This window comes from Dinoponera quadriceps, unplaced genomic scaffold (genome assembly GCF_001313825.1).
Source record: "Dinoponera quadriceps isolate SergipeBrazil2010 unplaced genomic scaffold, ASM131382v1 scaffold1070, whole genome shotgun sequence".
NCBI lineage: Eukaryota > Metazoa > Arthropoda > Insecta > Hymenoptera > Formicidae > Dinoponera > Dinoponera quadriceps.
In genome coordinates, this window is record NW_014555341.1 from 2,946,106 (window position 1) to 2,962,979 (window position 16,874).

General features: G+C 43.7%; 1 protein-coding gene across 16 annotated transcripts in view; it reads right to left on the minus strand.

Moving 5' to 3' along the window:
* Positions 1-16,874, minus strand: part of LOC106743890 (potassium voltage-gated channel subfamily H member 6) — a 114,799-nt gene that overhangs the window by 55,165 nt on the left and 42,760 nt on the right. For 14 of the 16 annotated variants that reach the window (XM_014618149.1, XM_014618157.1, XM_014618159.1 and 11 more), the window contains exon 5: positions 14,130-14,280. In XM_014618149.1, coding sequence (XP_014473635.1) covers positions 14,130-14,280 — 151 coding nt within the window. The remainder of the gene's footprint in view (positions 1-14,129; positions 14,281-16,874) is intronic. The other 2 variants (XM_014618151.1, XM_014618161.1) reach the window with 1 other exon arrangement.

Below are 16,874 nucleotides of genomic sequence, written 5' to 3' on the forward strand. Positions count from 1 at the left end.
CACTCGACCACGACGTGACAACGCATTCATCATCTCGCACACAGCCCGCACACTTTCGCGAGATATCGCGACCATACATATGTCGGCTCGCGCGGTTTAATTACCATCATTCGGATTTAATTAATTAATTCCATACCAGGGGTTTAACATGAGATTAGTCCGCGAGTATCCGGGGTGCTGCTCGATAAAGCCGCCCTGCTACGCCCCCTCGTTTTCCTCCCCCTTCCTCCACTAATTGGGCGTAAAAACTGCGGGCTCGAGAGGGTAACAGACGCGGTGCACGGGGGGAGGCGGGGGTCGCTTAATCCGCCGGAAAGTTTACACGGGTCGTGAATTGCCAAGCTGGGTCTGCAAGAATTCCATAATGGCGTACAGCCCGCTCTCAACCCCCCCCCCCCCCCNCCCCCTCTCTCTCTCTTTTCCGCGAATTCCGTCGCAGATACGGTTAGGAACGAGCTCTCTCCGATGATATTCGTTTGGAAGCTGTCCAACGTTGTTCGACACACAACCGCCGACGCGGCACGAAACCCTCATAAGGCAGCGGACTCGTCAATATACAAAGAAAAGCGAACCCTCTTTGTTTGACCTCTTTCGAGCTCTCGTTCGAAAACGCTCGCCATTCTCCACGCCGACTCGGCGATTTGTATGCATGAGCGAAGTTGCGACGCGAACGGGTCAAGTTCATCATTCAGCCAAATGAAGATGCGGTAGCTATCCTATAACGTGCGCCGATAAAAATCCCTATCTCATTCTCCCTTTAGAATAACGTGGTCGTTCATTTTAATTCCGTTCGGAAAATCAAGCAAAACGATTCGAACTCCTTTCAGCCATGCGATGAATTCGAATTCCCGTCTACAGCTGAAATATGCAAATATGGGATTTACAATGACGGTTCGAGGGGAAGAAACGAGCGTAAAATCTCGACTTCGATTTCGCGAAAACAAAGTCGCTGCGATGCGGAAAATGAAGGTGCGACAATGAATATGCAGGTGAACGGCGTTTCGATCGGATAGACCGACGGTTTTCTAGTTATTAACTTGGACGAGAGGAGTTATCGGCCACGAAAACAGTCGGCGCATCGTCTACGAAATCGATGGATCTTGCGCCAATATTTATCACGGTTATTTCGCGTTCCGCGTGTCGCAAGGGGCTGAACTTTATCGCCGGATGCGATCAGCCGACTCGCGCGCGCGGAGGATTTATCGACGTTTACAGCGTCGGGGTAACCCTGACATCGATTCCCGGCGGACGTGTTGACAGAGTGATTTCGTAATACAAATACATGCATTGTAACAGTGTTGCTCTCTTTGTTTCCTCGAACGCGGAGAGACGGATCGTTTGGCCGTTTTAGTGCAATTTTTGTCGAACGAGGAGAAATTTTCACACGTGTACAAGATGAATATTTTATCCCATAAACTGCGCACCCTCTCATGTTTCTTTTTTCTCCTCTCATTTGTCACGCACATACCTCGCACGCATGGTTCGTTTTTCTCTTTCACAGTGCGTCGGTAAATTCAATTCGATTCAAATTAAGCGGAGTCTATTAACTCTTCGGAATTCGATACGTCGGCCGGCTGAAAATCCAATTTGCGCAATTTTCCCAACCAGAAAAATATCAGATTGCATTCATTCGCTCGCGTGTCAATAATTTCCGCGCGACGTGTCGTTAGCTCGCCGATGACATTTCCAACGGAAATGATGCGTCTGCAGTGACGATAATTTGCTTTCGAAGGAAATAGCCGCGCGGAAGCTTCTCTATATATCCGTCGAAGACACACGTTCCGTATTGTCGGGCGCCCTGCGATAGAAACGCAAAATACACTCGACGTCTTTTTTAGACATCGTAGACTGAACTTCTCTAGGTCAGACTTGGTCGTTCGCGAGATTACCCCGAATTCTCTGGCAAATACGACTTCTTTTGTCGGCGATTTTGTATGCTACGTCGTGTAGAACAACGCGGATTGCTTTTAATTAACGCGATAAGTGAAGGGCGTTTCTCAGCGGGGTGCTTTCATGACGATTCGACTTCTTAATTTGATTAACTTTAACACGTAAATTCTCGAATTAAATTGCGATGCGTGAAATAATGCGTCGTAACTCTATCAATTACTACTACAATTTCTCCGCGCCTTCGCCACCCCTTGTGCTCGTATTCCTGCACGATATCGCTGGGTGTGTACGAGAAATTAGAGCGGAAAATAGTATTCGCACGCTCATTGTGGAAATCAGATTCGCGGTGCCACGAACGTAACTTTTTCAAACGCGTGATATCTTCCAGATGATTCTTTGAGCACACGGAGAAAAAAGATTAGCTTCAGTAACTAAATTAGTTGTAACATATGGACACTTAAAATCACCTTTTGCTGCGGCAAAAGAGTTTGCCACCGCAAACAATTAAGATTGCTTACGCTGCTCAAGTTTTTCATGACCGTACATTACAACTAATTTAGCCTACTACAATTAATGCTTTTTCCACGTGTGCACGAATACTGCAACGGTTAAATTCAGGATATTCTCAAATGTACTGACACATTATTATTTTGGACAAATTTATCTTTACACCCTGTACCGTCACTTCAGCAAGCCCATCGGCAGTGACTTTCAATCGTGACGGTTTGCTGCGCTCCTAACTTCATTGCGTAGAAATCATTTTACGACAAAGTTGACATGCGCGTTATCATAGCTAATGTAATTACGCGCTATTAAATTGCATCGCACGAAAGGAATTCGCCGGGGACTCCTCCAAAGAAGGCTTAACCTACATCGTTACGTTATCGCTGCTTGGTCGCTACTTGAGCCCGCTTGCTTTTTCCAGTAGAGCAAAAAGCTCCCGTTGCGATTTTATTTCGCTATGATTAATTATAGTTGTTTAGCTTTTTCTCGTAATTGTCTCACGATATCCGCCGCTGTATTGTATCGGTGTGACCTCAAAAGCCGTTTTTACGATTTCTACGTTAATTAACTCCAAAGTGAACCCGCTCCATCCTTGGAATCAACGAGTGCGTGTTCTCACGCGAAGGTCTTTCTCTCTTTCTCTCCGCCACTCCGGCGGCGTATACACCGCACATTTTGCCGCAGAATTAGTATATTTTATCCTCGGCCAAAAATTATCGTTTCTACATCCCCGGCGACCGTTGTTGTTTCGGGGAGAATTCCACGCGTGGTAATCCGAATATCTTCGATCTGTAGTTAGCGTTAGGACACGTAATTTCCTTCTTGTAAATTTAACTTCGCAGTGTAACACGTCAGTATTCTCGCTCTATTTAGATTCGGGGCGAACGTTCATGCAACGTTGCAAGGCAGCTCACGTTCGATCTAACGAAATTTCGCGCGAGCATAATTCGGCGATAAAGTTGACAAAAAAGCGAGTAGTTGTTATCTATCACCGTCTCCCGGAGAAATTCGACTAATTACGAAAACGAAATTTTGGTTCTCACAAGCAAAATATTTATATGCTCATATCCAAAGAAATATCTTATTTGAGTCAACTAATTGGATTTCTCAGTTTAAACTGTCAGTCTCATGTAGTGTGTCCAATAAAGTTACTATTATTATTATTAAATGATGAATTATCGGCATTTCTCGGAATTCATATCTGCTAACTCATTCATCGCGTTACTCACGCGTCGCTCGATTTTCTCATCTTCCTCGTGACGTTCCGCCGAGTAAAGACCATTGAGAAGTCTCATTGTCATTCGGCATTCGTGCTCGGACCTTCGCACACGCCACAGTGGCATAGAGTTGCGTGCCAGCCGAAGCTCACCCTGAAATACGCGCGTCGCCTTGAAATTTACCGCCCGGTGTGTGCAGCACTACTCTTCTTCCGGTGCTTCCCGAACGCCCGCTGTCTTGGGCGGGGCATTTCTCACCGCCGACATCCGCTGGTGTCCTCCGCTTTGAGGCGAAATAGCTTTTCCGAGAGAATACCGCGAAAAGAAGACCGGCCGGCTGTCGTCGCGGTTTCAACGGCGCGAGATTGAATTCGCCACGATTCCGACGAGCGCGGAGGTCCGCCTGTGTAGAATTTCGGCGAATCCGAAAGAGCTCCAAGCGACTCGTCGCAGATAACGACCTGGCTGTTACGTCAGGTTTACCGACACGTTACCTTGACGCTGACCCTGTGGAGCGCGCGGACACAACAAGTCTACACGAGGCATTGCTCAATGTCCCGACGGCAGTGGATTCCGGCTTAATGACGTCCGTAAATCATTGGGCGATCATGCGCGACGCTTGGGAAAACAAGCGTAACCTCATAATCATCGTGGAAGATAACGGAGGTGGTGCATTTGTCAGTGTCATCGGGGAAGCAAGCTTAAAGCTCCCGTACGGTTGTGGGATATAACTCGTAAGCGCCAGCTTGTCCCGTATCCACGTAGTATTCTCCAGCACCGGCTAATATCCGCGAAATTACGCGAATGCTCCATACATACCACCGACTTCTATCCTCCCCTCTCCCTATCTCCCCCTCTCTCTTTCTTTGCCGTACAAATTGGAAAACTACAAAATGAATCTTAGCGTGGGTCGACAGATCCGGGACCATCCTAAATTCCTTTTAGCCGCGAACTTCCGGGAGCAAAGTGCCACCGGCCGGGTGTAATGCCGCAGCGAAGAGGATTATCCGACTCGATTTGTGCCCGGCTGGGTGGAGCCTGAAATTAGCTTACTCCAGGCAAGTTGAGATTATCAAACCGCGCGCACTTGGTGCTCATCAAACCGATGTTTTGTGTGGCCGAAAACTTGGCTTAAGTCTGTATCAGCCGACAAATGAGGAAGGCAGTCGTTGCGAATCAAAAATATCGCGGCGCGTTACGCGAATATCGCCGGCCGAGCGAGCTTTCGGCACGCGAGAGCTCGCCTCATTGAATAAAGAATATAAGGAGCATGAGGTAAAAATACGTGGGTGGGAAGTGCGACGGACGTGACGTTATAAAGTGCACCCAAAGCGATTATCGATATCGGCGAGTCGAAACAAGTTTTATGACGTGTTTCATTGAGTAATCGAGAAGACTACGACTCTTCATTATATTTGTTAATATACGGCACGTGTTATATTTTAATAAAGTATTGTTGATGATTGACCATAGTTATGCAAGAAATATTTAATCACACGGAATACGTTTTGAGAAAAACGAAGATGAAAATTTGATATATGATTTAAAAAGTATAAATAGCACTAAGGTTCTTTACGATTGTAATCAAGAAGCGCAGTTCATTTTCTATTGTTTAAGAGTGTTCAAGGTTAACCTTTAAAAAATGGATAAGATTCAACGGGTAAAAAATGGCACAACTAGTAGAAGATAAAAACTGTTTTTAATTAATTTTAGGTATCCAAAAGATTTGAATCTTTTTATTCTATGTAGAGAAACGTAAAGACTACTCTCATTGGACTACTCATTGGTAACAAAAATCTCAAAAATTATAATTTTGTAGATTGGATCTTTCTTGTATAATCGTGGCTAATTAAATGAAAGAAATGAAAGGAAAGATTAGTTATTGTTTGTGGGATATCGCAAAGAAAAGGATGTTCGGAAACATTTCATACGTAAACATATTGTTAAATGTTTATTAAAATAACTGTATGTATATTAAAGTAACTTAAAATGAGAGAAGAATTATATGAATTGTAGATTAAAGTTCCAACATATAACTTTGTTTTCTTATGTATAATCTTATACCGTGTCCTTTGATTACGTATAATGTTCATAATCGAGTACGGTATAACATTGTACTTGAAATTATAATAAGATTAACCTATAAGTTGTAATGTTTATTCAACTCACACAATTTTTTTATTTCGAGTAAAATATATCAAAATCTTTTTAAGATTTTTTGTATATTATACACTTCCAAACATTCAAGTTATACCATCATTCTTTTGCTTCTGGTAACTTCAATTATGATGTAGTCATACGTCATAAAACTATACCAGTCTGACTGGATCAATAACCTAGCAGTATCGCAATATACAACTTCCTTATATTCTTTATTCGCCTGAAAGCACCGAGAAGATCACGGACTTAGGAATCGAAATTATTGCGCGTTACTCGTCATGAGTCGTTAAACGAGCAGCGCGCTGTGGATGATCGTTTAATTGCGAAACTTTCCGTTCAAGTTCACTAAAGCGTATTTAAATCTCTCCAGTTATAAATACATTAGAAAATTTGTCAAACTGGCGCAGCCGCGCTCCGTAAACTACCCCCATTTGTTATTCCTCGCCGTTGCGTGCTAACGAGGTTTCTCTTAAAACGTGCATTGACCCAGTACTACTAGCCGCTACTTCCGGTCTCGGTACCATCCCGCGAGCAGACCTACCACGGGGGGTACAGATACAGCGCTCGCGCGCGTCCTTCGTGCCACGTACCTTAATGTGATTCTTGAGTCACCTCATGGTCACGCACACCTCTTACGCGAGATAACATCTTCCGACATAAACAAACGCGTTCGTTCATTCACTCGACCGCTCTGTTTCGCTTTCATTCATTTCGAATACTCGAAAAAACATGCACTCGAGAAACTGCTCTCCGATGATTGGCAATTAAACTATACTCCGAATCGTAAACCGCGGAGTAACTGAACCGGATGAAAATTACACGCAAAACAAGTCTATTTGCACGATAGATTCAGAATCGACTTTGGAATGAATGGAAAAATATCGACGACTTGTGCGAACGTTAGCGTGAACAGATATTGATAAACAATATCAACGATAAGGTAAATGTTCCAATTAGTGACAGTGTCCCAATTTGTAACAACCGTATCTGTTCTTCTCACAAGTCAAATAATATAGCTTTGTATTTTTACTAAAAAATATATTTTTACTCTAAGTTATATATATCTTTTTCTATTAAATTAAAATTATTCCATTAAATTAAATTTTATATGTATTCTAAATTTAATATATTTGTTATAATAAGTTACAAATAAAATGAAAAGCCACTAAAAGTGCTGAAATATTATAATTAAAACCATGCTGTTAACACAATGTTGATAACAACAGTTCGAATAATTCGCCGACATTTTAGAAGTTGACCATTACTTTAAAGTGTCTTTTGATATTTCTTTGTAATCATTTTGAACTTCAAGCGATCGGAATCGTACCATCAAAGTCGAGGAAAGATTAAAGGATATTTTACAAACGAAAAAGTAGCAAGGTACGTATTTTTTATTGTTAATCAAGATTATAACTCATTCCCCCAAAACTTATAGTAACATGGCATGGCTATCTGTATACGTTCATCACGTATCAATGATATATCAGGTCGTCAAGGATGAAATTTGTAGAAAAAAAGGCAAAGTTGGTTCACAACTTACAAATGTAAGGAATTATTTTATTCATCAAAATATGCACCCATATTGTCTATACACTCTTGCCAATTAAGCGGCAGGTTGTTCAGGCCGGTGGTATAAAACCCTGGCGGACGAGAGTCAATGAATTCCTGGAAGGCCAGTTTTACAGCATTGTTGGAATTAAATTGTTTTCCTATTAAAAAGTTGTCCAAATTGCGGAAGAAGTGGTAGTCAGTGGGGGCTAGGTCTGATGAGTATGGAAGATGGTGAAGAAGTTCCAACTCCAATTCCTGTAGTTTTGCCACAGTCATTTGTGCAGTGTATGGTCTAGCGTTATCATGCAATAAGATAGGAGTCGATCTGTTAACCAATCTAGGCTGTTTTTCTTTAAGTTTTTCCATCATTTCGTCCAGTTGGTTGCAGTATATTTTTGCTGTGATCGATGAGCCAGGTTTCATGAAATCATAATGGATCACACCTGCGCTAGACAACCAAACACACACCATCAGCTTCTTTTCATGAATATTGCGCTTTGGAGCAAGTGTGTTTTGGTGATTCATTCTTGTCCAACCACCGTGCTGAACGTTTGCGATTGTCATATTGGATCCATTTTTCATCACAATTGACAATTCGATTCAAAAATGGATCAGATTTGTGACGAGAAAGCAACATCAAGCTAGCTTCCAAACGCTTTTGTTTCTGTTTTTCCTAATTATGGACATACATTTTCATTATTTTGGTTTTCAAATACGAATATTTTATCTTTAAATGTGAAAAAAAAGAAATATATATATATATATATATATATTCAATATATGTATGGTATATTTTATGTTGAAAGTTTGAATATTCGTATTTAAAGACCAAAACAAGAAGAATGTCTAGATTTAGGCACATGTCCAAGCATTGGTACTTTTACCTTATCTCAACACGCCGCTAATTTCGCCCACCTTTGGCTGACGATTCACGAACGGCTAACGGCGCGGACTTTTATCTCTTCGCCACCGTGCTTAGCGTCGAAAATATCTCCGGCGAGCATCCTTGTATCACGGGCGTTAGCCGGAGTTATCGCGTCGGCGAAATCTCCCCGGAGAAATCCATAACGTCTTTCCATTTTATGTCGCTGATTTCTTCTCGGGACGAAAATCGAACAAACGACCGCTTGTGTGTCTCGGTACCCTTGTCAGTAATCCAAATTGATTCAATTCTAGCGTGCAATACAAATCACGTCTCGCAACGTCTGTCGCCCCGATAAAGGAAACGACACGCACGGGACGGGCGCGTGTGCGGAGGTGTAAAAAGGCGGAAACTCGTTTCCAGCAACCTGGGCGGTGTCGCGATCGCGGTCCCTCAAACTTTGCAACCGCGAGTCGCACGCCGTTGCGTGTTAGCGTGACTCGCCTTGAAATACACAGCGAGACCGCGGGGATATTCCTCTTTGTCACCGTCGCTTTAATGGATCTTTCGGATTATTCAGCGATGAGACGTCGCTACGATACGGGAGACGAAGTTCTCACAGCTCGAGCAAGATGCGCACACTCTCCTTCCATTGCCTCCCCCCGACCCACCCCTTCCTCTATCCGAAGAAGTTTTTGCAACTTTTACCCGCGCCATTTGGTTCCTATTTTTCACGCCGTTTCACACCGTCACGACGGAATTTCCCGTGTTGGCTGCGCGCCGATCCTTCGGCCGCTTCAATGTAAAAGCACGCCGCCGGTAATACGTTAATAACTCCCTCGATTGCACTTCCGTATTTTAATAAATTCAATATCCCGGCGCCTTTGCGCTCGCATCATCGCGGGGCGATGCGTAAAGAAACGATCCTCGTGCCTCCTCCGTTTCCCTCGAGGAGAATAATTCGTTCTCGTTGCGATAGAAAGTTAATTCACGACTCGAGAAATTAGGATGCAAGCGGAACTTGGAAAACACCGCGGCAAGTTACCCGCGACGTCAGAATTTGCCCGATTCAATTAGTAATTGGAGTTCGCAATTCCTATATTCCTACACGAATCGATTTTGACTATCGTGTGCAGCTCGCGATATGTATTACAGTAAATGTTGCAACAAGGCGGGAACTTTCGGATATCATGGCGCGCCGGTAGAAAGCGAGCTCAACGCCATTATCTTACATTATTAAATATATCAGAAGATAAAAATATCGAAGAGAAGGAGGAGAGAAACGAAGAGTAGTAAAAAGTATATAATATTTTCCTCCGATATTTCTCTCTCTATGAGTTTCGGAACGTATTTGGTATCCAATAGGAGAATTCATCTTTCGAGAATTGCCGAACGAGACGAATTCTCCTATCGAATACGGGTGAGACTCTTTGGAAAAAAAGATATTGCGACTTTTCCGCCTGACTGTGTGCACACGCGCATTTTACTCTAATAAAACTCAGCGTGAGCGGAAAATGGAGCATTTATTTTCTCGCGGCGGCAAATGTGACGAAATGCGAACGCGCACATCGCGATACCGATTGCACGGTCGGCACCGATATGAAATCGCGCGGTCTCTGTTCATTCCGAGTTTATCGCGAGCGCTCATGGTGTGCGCGCGCACGGTCAATGCAAGCTCGCATTTTCCACGGCATCTATCTTCGTCACGCGTGTCCGCGGCTCGATTAGAGCGGCTTTTCGATTGTAACACGTCGTCGCGAGCGAACGGTCGAGCGTTGCACGCGAGGCGGGTTCACCTTGAAGAAGAAGGGGGGCCACCCGACGCGACCCTGTCTCCGTTAGTTTCTGTCTGCTTCAAGGTCGTAGACGCGATCGCATTATTCTCTGTCGTTTTTCGTGCTTCCCGGTCCTCGAGGTGGTTTATGCCGTCGACTAAGCCGCGTTGCGTGCCGTGCACGAGCTTGCAACCCTGAACCGCCGCCACCCCCGACAGCTCTCTACCCCGTTGTCTTTAAACATACGTGACAACTGAATGCGGAAAGTTTCAAGGTCGGAGGCGCAATGAAATCTAAGAGCGCGACGCAAGATAATTTGCAAATACCGTAACGAACTTTGACAGGTAATTTCCTGAAGTTGAACCAAAAAGAGAAAAAGGAAACGGGAGGAATTTCTATCTGTTGCACTCTCAGCGCGATAGGCGTATTTCCGCGATTGTGAGAACGTGTAACGTTATTCGAGCGTATCGACGGCACGCCGATAACACGTCGACGGTATTCCAGGCAGATTATACCGGGCGTTTTTAACGTCCTTCATGAAAATGCATGGCGGCACTGCGATGAGTTTCGAGTAAATTCGATTTATACATACTGAGTCGTGCTTTGATTACTTGTATTATTCATCAAAGACGCGGGAAGGAGCGAGCCAAGCGGAGCCCACTTATTGATTCATAGCAAGGCGCGGTAAATCCAGTTTCGGTTGTTTATGATATTTCTTCACCGATAGTTGTGCCTTGAGGTAGAAATTACGTGTCTCCGAGTACGAGGTAACGGCGACGGCGGCTTAAAGAGAGACTCAGGTGTCTTTTATTGAAAATCCCGGCGAAAACATATTTTTCCGTCCTTTTTACGACCGTACACGCTGAACTTTCGAAAGGCCTAACGGTGCGGAAAACTTCTCGCGTTATCATCCGGAGACAAATGGAGGATAAAATTAAATTCCCGTCGAGCCGCAACACATATTATGAGATTACGGTATGTTCCCGGTATCGCGTAATTAATGTCTGTCGATACCTAGATATTACTCCGTATTTTTTCCGGCCCGAAAATAGACGACGACGACAACCGATTCATTGTAATTCTTCTCCCGCGAACGAATGCGACGATTATATAGACCGTGAGACTCTTGATTTAATATTTCCCCCCGTCCGAGTTTATTATTTCCTAATACATCGCGAAGGTTTTTAATCGGAGAGTCAGAACCGAGCAGCGGAAACTGTTAGCGAGCGGCAACAAAAAGTGAAAGATACAAAACGAAATATACAACGAGTAAGTGAGAGAAAACCGCGCGTGTTAAAAGAGCAATTCGACGAGATAGTACCGCTGGGACGGTCGGATCGCCCGGCAAGATTCGTTCGGAATTGTTGCGGCAGTACAATTGCCACGGCCGAAATTGTTCCTGGGGAGGAATATCGATCGGATCGGCCGCTCCCACAGAGAGCACGGAAATAAGTTCGGGGTAGAATGCGGCGTCATGCTCCGGGAATAAAGAGGGTACGTAGATTTGTTCTCGGCGTTTGGCGTCGTAACGAGCGCCTCGACGCTCGTAAATCGGCAGCGACGGGCCGATCGATGGAAATTTCTTTATCCGAAGCGGAGAACTCGTGTGCGCGCGTAACGAAGCGTAATCGGCTACGGGGCGGAAGTATCGATCACACGGCCCGAGGAAGACGATCGTTGTTTACCGGATTCTTGCGTAGCCCTCGGTCGCGGGTTTCCGGGACACCCGGTTGTTTACTCGAGCGTGTTGCGAGCACGCTCGCGATCGTATGGATGTCGCAGCGCGCCTGCCAGTGAGATCAGGTGAACCCGAATCGGGAAATGCCAGCCGGTGACGCGATATCAATATCGATCCTTCGACGGGATATTTTCCCGGGACAGGCGCGGGATATACGTGTCCCTTTTCCGAAACGAAGCTATCATAAAACAAAACGTGACTCCGAAATGAAATGTCAGCCGTTTCGCGGAATGCGCGAGATATTAACCCTTTTAGTGCCGGGCGAAAAAGAGGTGCTTATGCGAAGATAACCGGCCGATTTTACTAGGATTTGGTAAAAGGCTCATAAAAACCAAACGAAAAGCAATATTTAAAAATTATTTATTTTAATTCTCTCGTAATGAAATTAGACTATTTATAACGTATTTTAAATTTATTTTGATAGAGATCTCTCGCAATGCGAATAGTAAAGCGCTACAAGGTGCGGGCCGATATATCGGCTCTGGCACTAAAAGGGTTAAGCATCTCGGACGAGATAATATGGAAAACTTTGAGTATAAGTCGCGACCGCACTCGAGCCAACGGCCGCAAATTTATAGACGCGGCGAATTTTTGCAAAGGGCGCCTCTTCGCGGTATTGCCCCGTCGTATTTCATATACGTACCGTAATTCAGTTGACCACGCCACCGAATTTTGTAAACGCCGACCCACTTTGATTTATCGTTACTTATTAAACACGCTCTTGACTGGTTATATTCACCCAGGAGGAAGATGTACATACCGCTGGTGAATTATTGTTCGTGCATTTTTTGCCGCGAGCAGCCCTAACTCATTTTTCGATAGTATCTCGATAGAGTCGAAATAGATTTGCGAGGGATATTTGGAGAGAAGAAAAAAGCGCGTCGGGATATTAACGTTATAACGTCAATGACGAATTGCATCCTCGGCGCGAGAAGAAGCTGAGCCACAGGGCGGATGAAAGCACAATAAATAAGAAATTGGCCCCCCCCCCCCGAGTTTATAATATCTATGAATCACGTTGAGCAGGTTCGGTGCAGCCGACGGTTCGTTGGTTGTTTGTCGATCTTTCCGTCAGTCTGACGTTTACCCCAATGGACATGTTTACTCAAGCGCGGTTTCGACAAAGTCCAGTCGTAATCAAAAGTCCATCATGTCTCGAAGATGTTACTCAGAATTAGGACAATAGACCCTAGCGCAACGCGCTCGAATTGAGTTTCTTTTCGGATAGACTAAATAAATCGACCCTAAGTTGTTCAAAGACGTTCCCAGTCGCTCCTATCGTGGATAGGAAGCGAAAGCACGAGAAGTTTGAGACATCCAGTATGCAGGGCAATTTGTCAATCGAATTCGTTTAAGAAAACAAACGTTGAGAATGACGGAAGAGAATTCGAGGAAAGTTGAAGGGGCAGACACTTAACGGCTACGTCATTCGCTAATCTGGCGTCTGATTTGAAAAAGAAAGAATTTGAACATTGTTTGCGTTTCATTTCTATATGTTTCCTTACGTTTGCACCTCAAAGAATCAAAAATACCAAAAAGTTAAAAAGCAGTCAACGAAGAAATGGAAGATACTTAAATTTTCTTAATTCCAAGAGAAAAGCATTGTTTTTACCTCCTTTGCTTTTATTTGAAATGGTTCGAAAGCGAGTTTGTCCAAGCGTTAACTTTGTAATTATTTATGTATTTCAAAATAGTCCACGGTACAAATGTATACAAATTCTGAGAATTTCTTTCGCTCAAGTCGTCTAGTTCGCGTTGATCTATATCTCTCATTGCGACTTATAAAGCCGTATTTAAAGTTTCTAAGTAATTGGCACCGAGAATGTAGGTTAGTTCGCACTGTCTTCCTGGCTACTTTGTGCGGTAATCGATCGGGTAACGAGCTACCCAAAAGGCCATCCGTTAGCCCGCTGATTGCTCGACTCATCGTCGCGATATCGCCGACGCATCACGATGCAATGCAATATCATTAGTGAGGTGAGAGAGCCGCGCGCTTCGTTACTCTGATTGCCGTGCGATGCTACTTAATTAGATTCTGTACTCCCCAAAGATACACCCTATAACAGGTTATTACCGATCAAGAAATTCCCAATGTAATCGAGCATTTGAGCGTCTTAATTCAAAGGAAAATTCATAAAAAGTTTCATTGTTAAATTTCTACAAAGAGAAATTTATAAACAATATACAGAAGTTAAGAATTATGAAACACATTACACACATAAAATCTTACTTTCAACCGATTATAACGTCTAATATTAAAGCCCATCGTTTTATTTCACTGATATTGAGAATCCGTGTCGTTTTCGATTCACGGCAAAAGGCCTAGAGAGAAGATTTTATTATGTCGTTGTATTAAAAGCGAGTTGAATTAAAGTGGAAGCCGCCAAGATTCGCGCTTGGCGCCGCTCAGAATCGCCAAACAAGTGACTCACCAGTTTTCAGAGGCGTCCTCGTCGAGGATGGTCCCGTCAGCAAGTCGATGAGGTAAATTAGCCGCCGTGCGCGGTCGGTTCCTGACCCTCGGTGGACCAACGACACCGGTTCTCGACAGACCAGCCCGGAAGGACGCCCTTGCCCTGTCGACTGCTCGAGTCAACGTCATTGAATCTCATTAGTACTGTTAGTAGTTAGTGTTAGCGGTGGTGAGAGGCGAGAAGCGCGGCACTTTGCATAACGTCGTCGTCGCCGTTCTCACAAGAAGCGGCGATTACGACAACGTCTCGCGGCCGATATACGCGTACGGTCGTGTGTATAGTGTGTGTAATTTTTATTATCTACAAACCCCCGACGCGTGGCGCTAATACACGCAAAACATGCAGGGTAAATATGCAGGACGTAAATGTGCGGAGCGCAAATGTAATGCCTGACACGGTCAGTCTCACGGAGCGACATGTGCATGTGGCTAAGCCCAATTAAGCAATCCGGTTAAACTCTCTTTAAAGCTGATAATCATCTCGCGCGATAACGTATGTTACTTGATGTGATTCCTTACGAACTTAGTGCCGTGAGAGTATTGTTTTTCTTTCTCGTTTTTTTCAACGCGACGGACACCAACGCCTTTGTTCGCAGGATCCGCATTATTTTTCTCACTTACGAACAATTAAATCGCCCGAAGGTTGTAATAATTTATATTGACGTTATGCATTTGATGTTTAATGTTGACGATAATTGATACTTAATACCTCGAATTCTGTCGAAACGTTAAAATAATTCGAGCGATATATACGCGCTGCAGGAAGGTAATGATCGGTTTAACCTCGTCAAGCCATTTCGTCACATTCGTCTCATCGAAGGTGTCACGTCACGTTGGAAAATCCATTTGCAACGCTACACGACAAGAATACTTTACAAAGATAAGTCAGTCAACGTCGTACTTTTAATTTGTCGTGTGACGTATGGTCGGCGCGTCTGGCACACAGATGACAGCAGAATGTGCAATCTGCGCTTCTGTTCTATGTTGCTTGATTTCGCGCCAACCGTGGCCGTTGAACTTTCTGCTCAAATATTATGTCTCTCGGGACTCTCTTTGAACCTAGCCGTTCGATACAGCATCATCGACAAAATTCATCGACCTTAGGAGCGAAAAACGACGCGCATGATATAATACATGCGTATGGATCGCGTCGGCGAGCAGAAAGCGACGCGCGAAATATAAGAGAGACACCATTCTTGTGTCGTTCTCTCGCGCGGATTCGAAGCTTCTTCGAGGCCAAGTTGACATATTCAATTTGCCGGGTGAACAGCATGCCGTCAAGATTCATCATCATTCATCAATCGACAATCGACGTGCTCGCGACGCGCTTGCGACTGCATCAAAGCGCGCTACAAAAATGCGATTACCGAAGAAAGGGCGCGTATGCGAACTTTTTGTTCGTCATGTTCAATTTCAGTATGTAAATGCGTGCAGGCGATAGGGGAAGCGGAAAAGGTTTAAAACGCGAAGCTCAACAAAGGGATTCTAATTAAAAAATATTCCCGCTCAGATGGAAGCATACTTGGGGAGAAAGAAAAAAAGAGATTACAACCGTTATCGTTCATGGTGGACGCGCGTCGAAGAGAAAGAGCGATGAAGAGGAGATGGGCAAAGAGTGCTGGTGATTGGATACGGTGGCTGTAATCTTCCCGAGTGCACGCTGATATCGATTGTTATTAAACGAGAAAACCTCGCTCGCCGCAGTTCGTCTACCGGAATAATATGTTGTTAGGATGCGAATGAATAGGGTCGTCCTATGGTATTCCCTTATGTAACATCGATCTAACTTATTAACCACGTCGACTTCATACTGATTCAAAAATAAGGAGAGAGAAAGAGAGGAAGGAAGAGAGAGAGAGAGAGAGAGAAGACAGCTCGTAAGAAGAAAATAGATGAAGACAAATATGGAAGCTGGGGATTATGAAATATAGGACGAATCAAAGTAAATAACTTGAAATACAATTTTCAGCAAGGCAATTCTAGACGACGTTTGCAATTAAAAATTTTATGAAATTATCGTCTAAAGTCCCGAGATTTCGCGAATTACGGTACAGCAAGATGTCGAATGTTTCGAGACATATAATCTATTGGATAAATATTTAATGATTATTAATTGCGCTAATTACGAAATCGGGCAATAGCTTTATTTGGATGATGGATTACACTATATATCCGCTTATTAAGTTACACTTTGATGAACCCAAAGACGAACAGCCCAAGCTTCAACGAACAATTTCAAACTCTGTACAAACTATCGATTACGGATTATATCGGCCTTTCAGAATTCCTGTGCATTCAGTTATTATATATTGGCGACTTAAACGAGTTGAAGTGGTACCGAACGTTCAATTATACGCAATTGCATATTAGTCGTGCCTCGTATCCAAAATTAAACGTATACGTCATATCCCAGTCACTCTCCCTCTCTCGTTCCTCTATTCCTCTCACTTTCTAACTTTGTATTCAATATAGAATTATAAGGAAGACGTAATATATACGAAAAAAATATACCGATGCGCGCTTAAATAAAATCTATAAAAAATTAATTAAACGTTAAAACCGACGTTTTCCCTTTTTGAAATAAATCTCCCCCGTATTATCCCAACGCGATTTCTCCAACAAGGAAGATCTTGTTGAAAATAAAAGCCCGGTGTGCGCTTTAAAAACGTAAAAGGATAAAGGAAAGAAGTAATCGCGTTCGGTT